Source organism: Apis mellifera, linkage group LG6 (genome assembly GCF_003254395.2).
Source record: "Apis mellifera strain DH4 linkage group LG6, Amel_HAv3.1, whole genome shotgun sequence".
NCBI classification, from domain to species: Eukaryota; Metazoa; Arthropoda; class Insecta; order Hymenoptera; family Apidae; genus Apis; species Apis mellifera.
In genome coordinates this window covers 13,799,168-13,818,326 of record NC_037643.1, presented here as the reverse complement: position 1 = coordinate 13,818,326, position 19,159 = coordinate 13,799,168, and the positions used below count along the sequence as shown (strand labels likewise).

The window sequence follows — 19,159 nt, the reverse complement described above, 5'->3', positions numbered from 1 at the left end:
CATTGGGCTCGATTGAACTGTTTTGGTATACTCTTTCCTTACTTTTTTTTCTCGTAGAACATATTGGTGCAGTTTAATCCAAGGACAGCTCTGATGTTTCAAAGAATGAACAGTGAAAGAATGAGTTTGTTATTAGAAAAAAATATTGCTTTTTATCGTATAATATAGGAAAATTGACATTGCATTCAATTAGTATAGAATAAAAATGAAGATACGTAATAATTGATAGATAAATAAATATTTGTGACTTAATAACGGAAAAGTTGTAGTTGCAGTGGTAATTAATTTAGAAAGCATAATATCTAATTTAATAAATATACAATAAAGTGAGAATGGATCTTGAGAATTGTATTCTAGAGGAAACAGATGTTAGAAGATATGAATCTAAGCAGTGATATAAAAACTGAATAAAACTGAAAAAATTGTCAACCAAAGTTAATAATAGATAAAAGAATGATGGAAATGCATACATTATAATGCAAGATAGCTTAAAATTAATTATAATTAAAAATACATCATGGACACCATAAATGTTAAAATTCATTTTAATATAATTTTGCGAATCAAATATGACAGTAAAAATAGAAAGTTTCTAGAAAAAAATCATTACTACAAAAAAAAATTAAATCAAAACAGCTTTGAAATTTAAATGCTTCTTGATAAACAGAATATTTCTCAATTATTGAAACGTGATCAATCATCCCTTATTTGCCTAAAAATATATTTTGTTTAATCTGTAAATCTGTTTTAAAAAAACTAAGTAAACGATTGAAACAATTATCTTTCTATCCAATTAACCATTGCACATCCCTTTTCTTCTTCTTCTTCGAAAAATCTCTCGATCCTCGTTTCCACGATCATTTCCCTGGATCATCTCTTCTCACTCTCCTGAATCACAAATTTAATTACAGTCTCTTTGCATCCGAACGATGGAAAAGTTTAGTTCTAGTTGGCGCCAAAGGGGGTGAATGAGCAACCCCCTCGATTCGTAATTCACCGGTGCGTTTATTAACGCGTCGCTCGGAGGGGGCGAAGCGGTGATTTATCGCGCACGCGCCGAGACGCGTGGTGGATCCTCGACATCCGGGGAGGGGAGAGGGAGAGGGCAAGAGTTCGAGGCGTTGGCCGACCTTCCTTCGTCTTCCAGCTGCCGAATCCGCCAGGGCAAAGCAGATGGAGACGCAGATGGTGCCTCCTCGCACGAGCTGTTGTTGTTGTCGTTGCTGTTGTTGCTGTTTCTTCGTTGACGAGGTAAAGGTTTAGATGGATAATTGAGGGAGGAAGCGTTTCTCGAAGATTTGGTTTTTTTTTTTAATTCGAGAAGGTTGGGATCGTAACCGAGATTGGCGGTAATTTGGTAAAATTGATGGCAGGATAATTTAGGCTCGTTTCTTTTTTTTCGTTTGGGTTGAAGATTTGTTTCTACTGTTTAGACGGAGTCTATGGTTATATAGGTTGGGGTTGGGTGATTCGATAATGTTGGGGGTCGAGTAGGTGGAAATAAAATGTCTTTTTGGAACGTTTGTTTCTTTAATTCAGGCGGATAGTAGGATGATTGGATCAACGTTGGCGGATGATTTATCGTCGGTAATTTTAGAATATGAGCTTTTAAGCGTCCCCTTCGGATTGATGGTACGAAATTGTGGTACTCGTTACGAGTTTTCTTTTTTAATGCAGATGTCTTGAGAGAAAGCATGCACCAAGCAGGAAACCAAGGAAATTCGAGAGCAAGGTGTATAATTTCGAAAGATTTTGATAATCTTCTTTGCTATTTTTTTTAAATATATAAAGAAAGTACTCCAAGAGAGCAGAAAATTAAAGAAATTCGAAAACAAGGTGTATAATTTCAAAAGATTTTAATAATCTCGATAGTGATACGAAGTTGACTTATTACGACAGTTTTCTTTTTTTTAATGTAGACATTTGCCTGAAAGAAAGTACTCCAAGAAAACAGGAAACTAAGGAAATTTGAAAACAAGATGTAATTTCAGAATATGAAATTGTAAGAATCTTCTCGATATAGTGATACGAAATTGATTTATTACGACAGTTTTCTCTTTTGCTATTTTTTTAAATATAACATGTGAAAGAAAGTACTCCAAGCAGAAAACTAAAGAAATTCGAAAGCAAGATATATAATTTCAAAAGATTTTAATAATCTCGATATAGTGATACGAAGTTGACTTATTATGACAGTTTTCTCTTTTGCTATTTTTTAAAATTTATAACGTGTGCCTGAAAGAAAGTACTCCAAGAGAGCAGAAAACTAAAGACAAGGTGTATAATTTCAAAAGATTTTAAAAGTCTTCTCGATACGAAATTGACTTATTATGATAGTTTTCTCTTTTGCTATTTTTTAATATAAATATTTGTCTGAAAGAAAGTACTCCAAGAGAGGAGGAAATTAAGAAAATTCGTAAGCAAGATATAATTTCAGAATATGAAATATTAAGAATCTTCTCAATATAGTAGATACAAAATTGACTTATTACAATAGTTTTCTTTTTTTTACAATTTTTTAATATTTGTCTGGAAGAAAGTACTCCGAGAGAGCAGAAAATTAAAGAAATTCGAAAGCAAGGTGTATAATTTCAAAAGATTTTAATAATCTTCTCGATACGAAATTGACTTATTACAATAGTTTTTTTTTTTTTACAATTTTTTAATATAAATATTTGTCTGAAAGAAAGTACTCCAAGAGAGGAGAAAATTAAGAAAATTCGTAAGCAAGATATAATTTCAGAATATGAAATATTAAGAATCTTCTCAACATAATGATACGAAATTGACTTATTACAATAGTTTTCTTTTTTTTACAATTTTTTAATATTTGTCTGGAAGAAAGTACTCCGAGAGAGCGTGGAAACTAAGAAAATTCGAAAGCAAGATGAAAAGGAATTCGCCCTAATAAATAGTTAGGAACGCGATTAATCCAGATGGGGGTATTCTAAACCGGATACGCGTATTTCAAATTCCACCTCCAATATCCACGTATCTCGGGAGGAGAGAAAGAAAGAAGAAAAGAAAATTTCTCCCGTGTTGGCCTTCGATTCCTCGCTCGCCCGCCAACCTACCCATCTATACTCGTCCTCGATCGACGACGATTAAAGGTTTTTCACCGGTTTGTCCGCCCGAGGTTGGGCCTCGACCGCGACCCCGCGTGCATCGCGTGCGCATCCACGGTCCACGATCGCGCTCCACGATCGTGAATTGCGCCTTCGATCGTAATCACCACCGTCCCTCGTTCCTCCTTACCTGCATCTCTCTCTCTCTCTCTCTCTCTCTCTCTCTCTCTCGTTTTTTCCCTTTTTTTTTTCTTTCTTTCCAACGCTATGAAATCTGCCCAGATCGATTCCTCCTCCTCCTCTTTCCATTTTCCAATCCCGTATTCCAAGAATATTTAAAATCGATACGGTCAATATTCCAAAATTGTGTAAACGATTTTTCCAAAGAATTACACATTTACAATTATTATATAATTATATATACAATTATTAAACATTGATGATTCGTTAAGGATATATTTCAATTGTTCGATCATCGTGTATCTCTACGAAGAATTAATTTTTATGGATCCTGACGTTTTTTAAATTATACATTCGAAAACGTTCAAACGTACAAAAGTCTTTTTTAAAATGACTTAATTTGATTCAGAAAAATTTATTGAATTATTGATATAAAAATTTCTAAAGTTAAAAGTATAATTTCTGAATTAATAAATTAATTGGTAAAATTGAGATAAAATTTCTAATAAAGATTCCCCCAATAATGTTAAAATTAAATGTCCTAATAATCGAATAGATAGTGTTCAGAGTCGAATAATTGCTATAAAGTTTATTAAAAATACTGGTGAATTTAATGGAACTATTGGGTTGGCAACTAAGTAATTGCGGATTTCAGTTGAAGTTGATGACGATCAAAGCAATAATCGATTCGGATCGTCACAGTACAACTCGTGAGATTGCAGAGAAGCTTCGTGTATCGCGTACATGCGTTGAAAACCGCTTAAAACAACTTGGCTGTGTTCAAAAACTCGATACATGGTTCCTCGCGAACTGAAAGAAAAGCATTTAACGCGACGCGTTAACAGCTGCGATTTGCTAAAGAAACGTAATGAAAATGATCCATTTTTAAAAAGACTGATAACTGGCGATGAAAAATGGGTTGTTTACAACAATATCGAGCGGAAAAGATGGTGGAGCAGGCCACGTGAACCAGCTCGAACAACGTCAAAAGCTGGTATTCGTCGAAAGAAGGTTTTGTTATCAGTTTGGTGGGATTACGAAGGAATTGTCTATTTTGAACTCTTACCACCCAACTGAACGATCAATTCTGTCGTCTACATCGAACAACTAACGAAATTAAACGATGCGGTTGAAGAAAAGCGGCCCGAATTGACAAATCGAAAAGGTGTTGTATTCCATCGTGACGATGCAAGGCCACACGCATCTTTGGTCACTCGGCAAAAATTATTGGAGCTTGGTTGGGATGTTTTGCCACATCCACCATATAGTCCTGACCTTGCACCATCCGATTACTTTTTGTCTCGATCTTTACAAAATTCCTTGAACGGTAAAAATTTCAATAACGATGATGATATCAAATCGTACCCGATTCAGTTTTTTGCTAATAAAAACCACAAGTTTTATGAACGTGGGATTACGATGCTGCCTGAAAGATGGCAAAAGATTATTGATCAAAAGTATAGTTCCATGAAAAAATTGTCTTTGATTTTCTAAAAAAAATCCGCAATTACTTAGTTGCCAACCCAATAAATGACTAAGAAATATAATTATTATAAATTAAACAAATTAAAAACCTTTAAAAATCATAAGGTTGATAGAGTGAGCGTTCTTCCTCCTTCAATTTCAGTTCAGAGAGATCATTAGCCCATCCCCTAGGCTCGGATCATGCTCTCGACGAAAAGTATGTATATCGAGCGGATTCGGGACAAGTCGGACACGTCCCGTCGATATAAATAAAGTATCCTCTATGGATGGATCGGCCGACACGGGGGCAGATGAAAAATCGCCGAGGCCGGCGATCAATGTAAATATATTCATGACGTGGGGTGGATGAGCGGCGCGTATATATGTGTACGTACACGCGTGGTTCGCGTGGACCTTTATAGGACGAAAGAACAGAGGGAGAGGGGGTTGGCTTTCTTTCTTCGAGCCGAGGCGACTCGATGCCACTCGAGAGGAGGCATAATTCACTCTTTGGCAGCTCATTACAATTTAAAAAGGCTTTTGTCAGCGTTACCGTGATTCCTCGCTCTGAGCTCTCGCGTCAGGGGCCTTGTCACCTTTCGGGACAGTTGGCCCCCCCTTTCTCAACGAAAAAACCCTTCCACTCATTTTTCTTCGGACTCGATGTCCAGCTTGTTATTAACCCTTTACTATTAAAGTCGCTCTCCGTAAAATGCCACTTATATGATCCACATGAATACATCGAGTATATATATTTGTCTCTCACGAGCAGTTATTATTATCATACAATTATATCATATTATTATATCGTTATTCCAAATTGTAATTAATGATTGTAATTAAAATAAGCGAGTTTAGAGGTTGTAATTTTCTTTTGGATAAACACTGTGCGCATTTTTGAAGAAAGAGTAATGTAAGCCAGTGTTAAAAATGGTTAAAATCTCGTGTCGTTAAAGCGTAACACGGGATTACGTATTCTTTGTGGAAAAGGAAGATCGATCGAGACATTTTAACCGCGAACGAAGGGGAGGAGGAGAAGGAGAGAGAGAGAGAGGGAAGATTGGAGCAATTGTTGGAGGGAGGAGGGAGTTTAAAAGAGCATCGCTCTGGATCGTCTGGTTTCCGTCACGGGTATCCGTGCTGTCACGGTGCACACGGTTTAACGCGAGCGGTTTATTTCGCAATTCCGTGGCGGCCGTTTCTCCAACGACAAATCGTCCTTCCCTCCTCTCTTCCTTCCCGTTTTTTGTCCTGCACCAAAGGCAAGGGAAACCGGTCCAGAGGAACAAAAGGAAGCGGGGAGAATGTGTTGGATTTCTAATTCGCCGCCGATCATGGCTGCCATGATCGAAACGAGAGAGAGAGAGAGAAAGAGTGATCTTCTTTTATGGAAGGGGTCGATCTTCGATGAACGGTTGATTCGTGTCGACGAGGAAGAAATTTTATGCCTCGATGTGCAAGTTGGAAAAATTTCTGTTAGACTAGAATTTTATTCTGAAAATGGCAGAGAATTGGGGGAGTGGATGCTGTTTGAGGAGGATTTTGTCCTGCGAGTTTTGGTTATTTGAATGCCGATTTTTCGAATGTCAGTTTAGTTAAAATTGTAATTTAATTACAGAAATTTGTAATTGAAAAGAAAGAAGAAAGCGACGTAGATTTGAACGTGGACAAATGTATTATAGTATTTTTAATTTATTGTGTAACGAGATCGTTTCCACTTTTTTTTCGAATTATTGTATAATTATCGAAAAATTATTAAAAGTATAAATTGTATATTGCAGCAATGTAATTTATAATTGAGAAGAAAGAAGTTGAACGAGACCATTTTCACTTTTTTTTCGAATTATTGTAATTATCGAAAAATTATTAAAAATTGTATAAATTATATATTGCAGCAATATAATTTGTAATTGAGAAGAAAGACGTTGAATAAGATCATTTCCACTTTGAACGTGAACAAATATATTATATAGTTCGAATTTTTAATTTATTGTATAATTATCGAAAAATTGTATATTGTAGGAATATAATTGCAGGAATTTGTAATTGAGAAGAAAGAAGTTGAACAAGATCATTTCCAATTTTTTTTTCGAATTATTGTATAATTATCGAAAAATTATTATAAATTACAAAGAATTGTATATTGCAGTAATGTAATTATAATTGAAAAGAAAGAAGATCATTTCCTTTAAACATGAACAAATATATTATAATTCGAATTTTTAATTTATTGTATAATTATCGTTACGAAAAATATATTGCAGAAATTTTGTAATTGAGAAGAAAGAAGATCATTTCCTTTAAACATGAACAAGTATATTATAATTCGAATTTTTAATTTATTGTATAATTATCGTTACGAAAAATATATTGCAGAAATTTTGTAATCGAGAAGAAAGAAGATCATTTCCTTTAAACATGAACAAATATATTATAGTTCAAATTTTTAATTTATTGTATAATTATCGTTACGAAAAATTGTATATTGGAATTTGTAATTAAAAAGAAAAAAGTTGAACGAGATCATTTCCACTTTGAAACATTATAATTCGAATTTATAATTTACTGTACACGAAGAAATATATAAAGGAAGAGTTCATTCGCTTCACGTTCAATGAACGATCCAGTTCAATAACAATGACGTTTCCAGAGGAGAGGATAAAAATGTGTTTGAACAAGTAGTCACGTTCAAAATCCACTCTCCACTTCTTCTCGCGCGTGCAAAAAAAAAAAGATAGGGCGACTTTCTTGCGACATACCTGCCCTTCTCCTCTCCTTCTCCTGTTCTAAGAAGGGGAGCGAAGAGAAGAAAAGGAAGAGAAAGAGAAAAAAGAAGAAGAAGAAGAAGAAGAAGGGGCTATCTAAAGGAAAATGCAACCACGGGTCCCAGTGGGACGTGGTTCGAAGCCCGAAATTGATATGTATTCCGCGGCAAGGCGAGTCCAATCTATCGCGGGTCAAGCAGTCGGAATTTTAAGCGCGATATACGCCGTTCTACGTATCGAGATCCCTCTCCCTCTCTCCTCCCCAGACGTCGATATGGACGTCTGATATACGGGGTGGCTCGGTCAAGCCTCGAATCGAACAATGTATAGGAAAGATTTGCAAGATATATTAAATGAATAAAATATATTTTAGAAAAGTTGAATCTATGAATCGATCTTAATCAATTTAATCGAGGATTCTTTCTCTAAAATCTCTTAATGTATCAATCAAAGATCTAACTGCTTGCCAATTTAAAATATTTATATTATATACAAGAACAAAATTTCTTCTTTCTTTAAAATCTCTTAATATATCAATCAAAGATCTAACTGCTTATCAATTTCAAATATTTGTATTATATACAAGAATAAAATTTCTTCTTTCTTTAAAATCTCTTAATATATCAGTCAAAGATCAGTCAAAGATCTAACTGATTTATATTATATATATATACAAGAACAAAATTCCTTGAGAAGGAGTATATTTACAAATCAATAATTTCTTTTGACTTTTAAATACTCTTAGTGTATCAATCAAACAACTGAACCACTCCAATATATTCTTCTTTCTCTAAAATCTCTTAATATATCAATCAAAGATCTAACTGCTTATCAATTTCAAATATTTGTATTATATATATATACAAATTTCCTTTTCCTGAGAAGAAATATATTCTTCTTTCTTTAAAATCTCTTAATATATCAGTCAAAGATTTAACTGATTTATATTATATACATACAAGAACAAAATTGCTTGAGAAGAAATATTTTCTTCTTTCTCTAAAATCTCTTAATGTATGACTCAAAGAACTAACTGCTTGTCAATTTCAAATATTGTATTATATACATACAAAATTCTTTGAGAAAGAATATATTCTTCTTTCTCTAAAATCTCTTAATATATCAATCAAAGATCTAACTGATTTATATTATATACATAGAAGAAATGAATAAATTCCTTGAGAAGGAATATATTCTTCTTTCTCTAAAATCTCTTAATATATCAATAGAAGATCTAACTGCTTGTCAATTTCAAATATTTATATTATATACATACAAAAACAAAATTCCTTGAGAAGGAATTTATTTACAAATGAATAATTTCTTTTGACTTTTAAATACCTCTTAGTGTATCAATCAAACAACTGAACCACTTCAATATATTCTTCTTTCTCTAAAATCTCTTAATATATCAATAAAAGATCTAACTGCTTATCAATTTCAAATATTTATATTATATACATATAAAAACAAAATTCCTTTAGAAAGAGTATATTTACAAATCAATAATTTCTTTTGACTTTTAAATACCTCTTAATGTATCAATCAAACAACTGAACCACTCCACGTTAATATAATTTCAAACACTTATCAAAATCACAACAACAAAAATTTGCAGAAAGAAAAAAACAACCCCTTTCTCAAAAGGGATTTGCTTGACGAGCCGATCGAAAAGATGGAACGCAATTAATTCCTTGGCAAATCTGAAAAAGATATACCACTTTTAACCGCTTCTCATCTAAAACAAGTTAAAATTTCCTGAAAGAGAAACGTTACAACCCCATAACGTGCCTCCCTCCTGATCGTTCCTCCTCCACGTACCGAAACTTACGAGGACATAAAGCTCCCCCTCCTCCTCCCCCTTTTATATCCGATCGAGAGGAAGGGTGGAGCTGTAGGTGGAGGGGGGGGGGGACGCCGCGAAGGGACGCCGCTGGTCATCCTCGGAAAATTGAATTTCGTCCCTGAGGGCCGGCCTGGATGAGGTATGCTGACAGTTGGAAAATTTGCGTTTAACCGGGTGCACGCGGGAATCTTGCCCACCTATCCACGACATATCCTCGAATACCGGATTTTTCTTTTGTTTTTTAAAGGATTTTGGAAAGGAGACGATACACGTACAGGATTTTTAATAATCGATGTTTTAGAGTCGAGTCGAGTCGAGAGAAAATTTTGGAAAGGGATGAATTTGAGTACTTTAAAAGACACGTATCATATAAGAGATTGAGATTGTTTAATCTTTTAAATTGAAAATCTGTTGTAAGAGGGATGAATATGTATTTAAAATTTATTTATTTGTTGCAATATGTAGATGAGAAAAATTGAAAAATATATATATATATTGGTAGCAAAATTAATTTCGTAATTATTCGATGTTATTTTCGTGGAAAAAGATGTGTATCGATCGAAGGGATCTTTTTAATCTCTTTTTTTAATCTATCTCGATTTCGAGGGTAATAAGAAAATTGATACGCATTTCTCTTCACTCGCGTCCCAATTTTTAAAACAGTACCGTTACACTGGGAGGAGGTAAAAATTAATCTCCAGTCGCGTTGCAATCGGTCGAGGAGAGATAAGGGAGAAAAAACTTTTTCCCCTTCCCCTTATTTTTAGCAAAAAGTATCGACACGCGCGCATTTCTCACTCATTTGCAATGCAATAGAGATAAGCGGGCGTCTTAAATTAAAATCGATATATTCCATATTTACCATTAAATTTTAAAAAAAAAAGAAAAAAAAGGGGCGGTAATCTTAATCGCTTGACGTTAATATATCGACGCGAATTAATTTGCATGCGAGTATAAGGGGAGGAAGAAACGAGAAGAAACAAATTTTTCTTTCGTTTCCAGCAAATGGCGAAAAAGAAATTTTTCGGCTACTCACCGTGTGGCACCCATCCATGGTGGCACCTGTCGCAGTACCGGATGTGCCTCTTCCCCGGCGTGAACGAGTCGCACGAGCATCCATTCACCGTGCACTTGATAGACTGAAACCGAGCGCAAAAACAATAATTACCGGGGCCAGCCTCCAACCCGTCTCGGGCATATTGTTCGAAATATTACTTTCTTGTAATAACGCTGGCCTCGCAACCTTACCTTCGAAAAAGTAAAATATATTGTTAATCGCGAAAGGAATACATTTTATTTCTATTTTGTCGAGAAACATTCTACCCCTAATCTTCGAGTAAATTTTAATAAATTCTCGTGTAATTTCCAGTTTAATTCAATATCGAATAAATATAATCTTTGCCTCCAAAATTCTATTTCTAAACAATAGAACCAAAGTACTGCTGGAACTGATCGTTCGTTACGCGAAAAAGGTGTATATTATAAGAGAGAGCGCGTCTCTTTCGAAGGGGGAATTTTTATACGACTTTTCAGCCGAAGGGGAAATATATATAGCGGACAGTTTGGCGCGGATTAAAGGATCGTTGCCACGGGGTAGAAAAAAAAAGGAAAGAGAGGGGGTGTGGTATTTCGAGTGACCGTTTGGCGCAACGCCACCCCCCGGAAGGGAGGAAGACCCTAGTAAGAAGGGGTGGACTTGGCCGGATTTTAAGGAACCGTGAATATTTTCCGCCCTTCGGCACGAAATTAACCCCTTGGGAGCCACCCCTCCTTCTCTTCCTCGAGGCTGAAAACGAAGCTCGAAGGAGTGGAGGCAGTGTTGCTTTACGCAGCGGACAAGTTTATTTTTCTTCTTTTCCTATTTTCCTCGCTTACTTTGCCTCACCTTTGCATTGGAAAATGGGGAGGTTTATTAAACTGATTCCTCTTCGAGAAGGAAACGTAGATTAAGCTTATTGATACATTGATTGCCTCAATATTTTGTTAAAATTGTCCTCACCAAACTTTGTACGTTGAATGCTTTTTTCGTATTACGTTTTTGTAACATTCCTGTAAGTAGTCGAATAAGCATCGAATATGGAGGCAGTTAACGTGGAACCTGGATCTTGGATAAATTTCTCGAGAAACGCGTTAATTGAAACTGTTATATTCGTACAATCGCGGTCAAAAATTCAGTTTGGAATATTATTATTAATTTTAAGCTTAAGCATAATGGTTAGAATGATAAAGTTTAGGACGAAATTATTTTTCGATTTTTGTACGGAGATTTAATTTTTAGAAAATAATTGCTTTTACTATAACTTGAAATAAAATAGGAAAAAGAAAGATATCGATAATTTTGTCCATTTAATATACATTATTCGAACCTCTGTGCTGCTATTTTCAGAAAATAAATCTAAAGGAACGCCATTGTAACAATTTTTATTCGTAACAATATATTCACAACTTTTCTATAAACGTATTTAATTAAACGATTAAAATTAATACTTTTACATGGAGCAATTTAATATTGTAACATGATAGATTGAGCAATAACTTTTCAATAAATAACATTCTCTACAAAACTTTTCGAAACACCAACACCAATCTTGATATCACGTCTGCCTACTTTCGTCATTCTTCACCACACATTTTCTAAATAAGTCATTTGCACAAAAATCGATGGAAACTCGCGACTTAAATACCAAACTTTAGCATATAAATTTACCAAAAGATATCTCTAACTGTTCGATGCGTAAAGAACGCCGATACCTAACCTAAAAAAAAAACAGAAAAGAAACTAATCCTACCGAATTATCGTTCCCCAACGAAGAAAAAGAGAAGGAAAGAAGAGAGGCCCAATCTTGATATCACGTCTGCCTACTTTCGTCATTCTTCACCACACATTTTCTAAATAAGTCATTTGCACAAAAATCGATGGAAAATCGCGACTTAAATACAAACTTTATAAATTTACCAAAAGATATCTCTAACTGCTCGATACGTAAAGAACGCCGAACCTAACCTAAAAAAAAACAGAAAAGAAACTAATCCCACCGAATTATCGTTCCCCAACGAAGAAAAAGAGAAGGAAAGAAGAGAGGGCCAATCTTGATATCACGTCTGCCTACTTTCGTCATTCTTCACCACACATTTTCTAAATAAATCATTTACACAAAAATCGATGGAAACTCGCGACTTAAATACCAAATTTTAGCATATAAATTTACCAAAAGATATCTCTAACTGCTCGATACGTAAAGAACGCCGAACCTAACCTAAAACAAAAACAGAAAAGAAACTAATCTCACCGAATTATCGTTCCCCAACGAAGAAAAAAAAAAGAAAGGAAGAAAAGAAGGGAAGCCCATTTACCTATAACCACACGGCTCGTTTCTCCTTGGAGAAGGAACGGAGAGGAAAAAACGTCGTTCCCGTCCTGTACACGCACCTACGTATGTATATATATATATTAGCGTTATGGCGTTACGCCGGCGTGTGCCGCTAATATAAAGACAAATGAAGCGACGAGCGCGCCACCATCTTCGGCCATGTGTCTTTATCCCGGCCGCATCCGTCCCCGCGGCGCGGCGCTGCTCGCGGAAAATGTTCTGTCGCCTCGGAACAGCCGTGTTGCGGGATTTAAAGCCGACGAAAATTTAACCGCCGGCTAAAATTTTATTAGGCTCGCCGCGGGTTATTTATTCGGAGCGGAGCGACAAGATTATACGGCGATATTAGCGGTCGTGCCAAGGGGAGGGGGCAGAGGTAATGGAGTTGTGAAACAAAGTCCCTGCAAGTCGTTCCTTTTATATATATATATTCGCGTTGGTGGAATTAGCTTTTTCACGAGTTAATCCAACTCGCTTCGGGACGATCGAAAACGTGGGGAACGTGTAAGTTTCGGTTGTGTTGTGTATTACGGAGAGCGAGGTTAGTGTCTTTGGAAGATTTAATATATTATTTTAGAAGGGAAAAGAGGAGTTTCGTGAAAATTAAGCGATATATTCCTGCCAATTGAATATTATTTTAGAAAAAGGAATACGAATTAATTTTTCTTAATCATCGAAATTAATAATTGATAAGTGGAGGAAGAGGAAAAGAAAGATGACTATTTCGAGGAAAAATAGATATTTGAAATAGATATTTCAATTTAAACCAACGATTTGTACATAATATATTAAGGAGAATTATGGGAAAAGTTATTCGTTCGAACAACCGTTGCAAAGCCATTAGCCAGCTATTCAACCGATTAATCAGGCGAATCAGCCTGGTTTTTGAAAGAAAAAAAAGGTAAATTGATGAACTCGTCGGCAGCATCGTTACACGTCTAATCGGAAGATATACAGCCGCGAAAAATATATACAGAAGCTGTTGCTTAAGCGGGGAGTATTAAACGAGGGAACGAGATGATAAACCGGGGAACGGAGAGAGCGAGAGAGAGAGAAAGAGAGCTGGCAATAAATGTTTGGCGGCTCGTAAAAACGTTATTGCCTTCCTTCCTTACGCGACGATAGCGGAAAAAGATTTTGCTCACTGATATGCGGAAAGGATCTGAAAACTGATGTCCCTCCACAAATGAATCTTTTGAAATTTTCGAATTTTATTATTCACATTGGATTCGAATCGAAAAAATTTTGCAATTTCAGATCCAGAAGAGTTAGAGTTAGAACCGAAGCTCAAAGCATCTTTTAGCTATAATTTTTTTTTTTTACAAGCTTTATTATTCCAAACTTTCTTCAATTGTCAAAAAAAATAGAGAAAGAAAAACTGACAGAGAAAATTTGCATTTCAGAAACGTCATCGCGAGATGATAAAAACGGGTGCAGGATATTTCGGGACCCCCGAAGCGTTCCCTTTCTCTCTTTCCGTGCAACGAGATGATCGAACACGCGGCCAGAATTGTAATCCAAGCGAGGAACAAGCAACGATGGCTTGTTACAACGTATCAACGGACGATAATTAATTGCGCGGATATGGATTACGCGAATTATCGGGAACGCGTATATTTCCGATCGATAGGGGCGACGTCGATGATTATCATTATAATCGGGGGGAGTTGCGCGCAACGAGCGTGGCGCATTGTTAAATATAATCAACGCCGAGGGGAGGGATAGGAAACGTTTCGAGGAATTCGTTAATGAGCTTCGATGCTGGAATTACGAATAACGTTTGTGTCAAACCATTCAATTCACCAATTGTTTGTCTTCTTTGCGATAAAGAGAGAGAGAATTCATTTACATTCATGTTTCTTAACTTTTTTATATATATATATATATAATCGAGAAGAATATTATATATGGAATAATTTCCTATTATTTAAAACGAAGACTGTTTAACGAAAGTAAAAAGTAATAAAATTTTTTAGAGCAGTGTGCATGGAAGGCAATTTTCAGGGTTCGAGGGTGTTTCTGTCTCAAAGGGTTGCCGGTTAAAAAGAGCTACTATCGGCGTTTCACACTCGAAACGGGCCGGCAAACACTCGCCGCGGCCAGCTAACTCGAAATCGACTCGATGGCCACACGATCCCCTCCTCCTTTCGCCGTTCCGAAACAACAACCCCTCCTCTCCCTCGACACGGTTTATTTCTCTCCATCGAAAAACCACCTTCGACTTTATCCACGAAGATTCGAAGTTAATTCGATTTCCTCGAGTTCCTTTTCTTTTTTGCGATATTTCGTTTCGAAAATTTCGATCTATTTTCAACCGAAAAGGGAAGGGAAGACGGCAAATTCGATCTGGTGCGTCTTCCTCGCGAATATATTCGGTGATTTTTAAAATTAAATAATATTTATCTTTCGTATATATGCTTATAAATTTATGTTTCATATATCGAACTCTTGGTTTATTAACAAAATTTATCCTTTCGATTTTAAAAAAAAAACACATCCAAGTTTCCTCGAGTTCCTTTTCTTTTTTGCAATATTTCGTTTCGAAAATTTCGATCTATTTTCAACCGAAAAGATTTATCCGAAAGAGAAGGAAAGACGTCAAATTCGATTCGGTGATGATTTTTAAAATTAATTGAAATTGAAGGAGAAAAGAAGGAAAATCGAGAAAAGTTCCTTCTTCCTTAATATCTATCTAATATTTATCGTATCTTTCGTATATATGCTCATAAATTTATGTTTCATTATCGAACTCTTGGTTTATTAACAAAATTTATCCCTTCGATTTTAAAAAAAAAAAACAGAAAAAACACATCCAAGTTAATTCGATTTCCTCGAGTTCCTTTCTTTTGCAATATTTCGTTTCAAAAATTTTTATCTATTTTTAACCGAAAAGGTTTATCCGAAAGAGAAGGGAAGATATCAAATTCGATTCCATGATTTTTAAAATTAATGATTGTAATTGAAGGAGGAAAGGAAGAAAATCGAGAAAAGTTTCTTTTTCCTTAATATTTAATATTTATCGTATCTTTCGTATATATGCTTATAAATTTATTCATTATCGAACTCGGTCGATAAATTTTAACTTTCTTTTCCTTGGTTTATTAACAAAATTTATTCCTTCGATTTAAAAAAAAACACATCGAAGTTAATTCGATTTCCTCGAGTTCCTTTCTTTTGCAATATTTCGTTTCGAAAATTTCGATCTATTTTCAACCGAAAAAGTTTATCCGAAAGCGAAGGAAAGATTCGTCAAATTCGATTCGGTGATTTTTAAAATAATTAATATGCTTATAAATTTATTCATCATCGAACTCGGTCGATAAATTTTAACTTTTCTTTTCCTTGGTTTGTTAACAAAATTTATCCCCTCGATTTTAAAAAAAAACAGGAAAAAACACATCCAAGTTAATTCGATTTCCTCGAGTTCCTTTCTTTTGCAATATTTTGTTTCGAAAATTTCACTTACGATTTTTCGATCTATTTTCGAAAAGGTTTATTCGAAAAGGGAAGGGAAGACGTCAAATTCGATTCGGTGATTTTTAAAATAATTAATACGCTTATAAATTTATCCATCATCGAACTCGGTCGATAAATTTTAACTTTTCTTTTCCTTGGTTTAGTAACAAAATTTATCCCCTCTATTTTAAAAAAAAACAGGAAAAAACACATCCAAGTTAATTCGATTTCCTCGAGTTCCTTTCTTTTGCAATATTTCGTTTCGAAAATTTTGATCTATTTTCAACCGAAAAAGTTTATCCGAAAGGGAAGGGAAGACGTCAAATTCGATTCGATGATGATTTTTAAAATAATTAACGATTGAAATTGAAAGAGGAAAGGAGAAAAATCGAGAAAAGTTTCTTCTTCCTTAATATCTATCTAATATTTATCGTATCTTTCGTATATATGCTTATAAATTTATGTTTCATTATCGAACTCGGTCGATAAATCTTACTTTCTTTTTCTTTATTAACAAAATTTATCCCCTCGATTTAAAAAAAAACAGGAAAAAACACATCCAAGTTAATTCGATTTCCTCGAGTTCCTTTCTTTCGCAATATTTCGTTTCGAAAATTTCACTTACGATTTTTCGATTTTCAACCGAAAAGGTTTATGCGAAAGAGAAGGAAAGATTCGTCAAATTCGATTCGGTGATTTTTAAAATAATTAATACGCTTATAAATTTATCCATCATCGAACTCGGTCGATAAATTTTAACTTTTCTTTTCCTTGGTTTAGTAACAAAATTTATCGATTTTAAAAAACAGGAGAACCAAGGGAAGAGAGAGAGGGAGGGGGATGAAAAGTACGAAAGCTCGGACGGCACTCGAGGACGATGACGCGATATGGCCGGCGCAACGCGGCCAAATCTCTCGGTGGGCTCGTGTTTAATGAACGGGGCTAATCTCCAAAACCCTCGTGCCCGAAACGCTCGAAATGCAACGTTAACGGCCGCCCGATGAACGCCGGCAACCGACTCGTTCATCGTTGCAAATTAATTTGACCAGAGCGCGAATTAAACCTCAAGTATAAAGCTTGGCGAGGGCGTCGACGATGCAGCCCCCTCTCCCCTTTCCCTCCCCCGTTAATGAGTTGGAGGATTTAAGCTCGGCATCGTGCGTTCCGCTGATCCGATCCACCATCCCCCCCTCGGTGTCCAAACTTTATCCAATCCTCGCGCGTTGCGTTGCGTTGTCCATGTCGTATAAATGTGCTCGTTGCGCTGTTTTATCGAGCGAGTTTATCTTCCCGCTTTTTTCAACGATTCAGATTAGATTACGAATCTTGTTGCGTTTCGGAATTCAAGTGAATTTAAATTAGGTTTCTTGCTTAAAGTTAAATTTGGTATTTAATTGTTATATTGAATTAGGTTATGTTTTTTTTTTCTTTTTTTTTGGTGTTTGAATCGTTTATTTTATTTCTTTGTTAGAAAGTTAGAAAAGAATATCATTGTAAGTGTAATTATTTTCGCTTTTTATCTGTTTTATCTCGCTTAAAGTTGTTTAGTATTTAATTATTGAGTATTGGATCTTTCTAATTTAAGAAAAAAGTGAAAAATTTCTTTCTAATCATCGTGGAAAAAGACGTTACGAAAAGTAATTAAAGATAGTTTAAATAAAATGAATATTTTATTACTCTTCCCATCTTTTTTTCTTTTTAAAGATAATCGAAATTGGCACTACTCCGCCCCTCCCCCCAAGAATCAGGAATGCGGCACGTGTGGTCGATTCCGCCGTTGGGACGAACGATACGCCGGCGGAATAGAAAAGAGAGGAGAGCGCAACGTTTCCAAGCGGCCATACTTCACGCGTGTGACGGAATAATGAAATGCTAACAGCCCGGGCTGCGTTTAGCATATTGTCGCGGCCACAATGGCAATTTGCGATGATATATCTGCCCGTTTCCTCGGGACGCGTTCAAATGTACCGGAATTAACTGGCCCTCCGTGCGCCGGAAGACACGGCGTATATTTCGTCTGCCATTTGCCAAAATTCAACTTGAAATATCCTGTACACATATATATATATATTATACTTTTTTTTTATAAATATCGAGAAATTTATCTTTCCATCCTGCATGCACTTGTTATACAAAATATTTTGTCCAATCACAAACGAGATAATAAGAAAGTGCAGAATTAATTCCTTTTCGAATTCGAGGCGCGAAGTTCAAATTGAAATATTTTATATATATTATATTTTTTTATTATAAATATCAAGAAATTTATTTTTCCATCGTGCACGCACTTGTTGTATAAAATACATTTTACAAATGAACACAAATAAGAAAATAAGAAAATGCAAAATTAATTCCTTTTCGAATTCGAGGCGCGAAATTCAAATTGAAATATCTTATATATATTATATTTTTTTATAAATATCAAGAAATTTATTTTTCCATCGTGCATGCATTCGTTATACAAAATACTTTGTCCAATCACAAACGAGATAATAAGAAAATACAAAATTAATTCCTTTTTGAATTCGAGGCGCGAAATTCAAATTGAAATATCTTATATATATTATATTCTTTTATAAATATCAAGAAATTTATTTTTCCATTGTGCATGTACCCGGAAAAATATAAAAAACTGCAGAATTAATTCTTTTTCGAATTCGAGGCGCGAAATTCAAATTGAAATATCTTATATATAAATATATTATATTTATATATTGTTATAAATATCAAGAAATTTATTTTTTCATCGTGCATGCACTCGTTATATAAAATACTTTGTCCAATCACAAACGAGATAATAAGAAAATGCAAAATTAATTCCTTTTTGAATTCGAGGCGCGAAATTCAAATTGAAATATCTTATATATATTATATTCTTTTATAAATATCAAGAAATTTATTTTTCCATCGTGCATGCACTTGTTGTATAAAATGCTTTTTATAAATTATCACAAACGAGAAAATAAGAAAATGCAGAATTAATTTTATTTCGAATTCGAGGCGCGAAATTCA

At 34.9% G+C, this 19,159-nt stretch overlaps 1 protein-coding gene across 2 annotated transcripts in view; it reads right to left on the bottom strand.

Moving 5' to 3' along the window:
- Positions 1-19,159, bottom strand: part of LOC102656661 — a 362,183-nt gene that overhangs the window by 234,445 nt on the left and 108,579 nt on the right. For both annotated transcript variants that reach the window (XM_026441174.1, XM_026441173.1), the window contains exon 3: positions 10,357-10,459. In XM_026441174.1, coding sequence (XP_026296959.1) covers positions 10,357-10,459 — 103 coding nt within the window. The remainder of the gene's footprint in view (positions 1-10,356; positions 10,460-19,159) is intronic.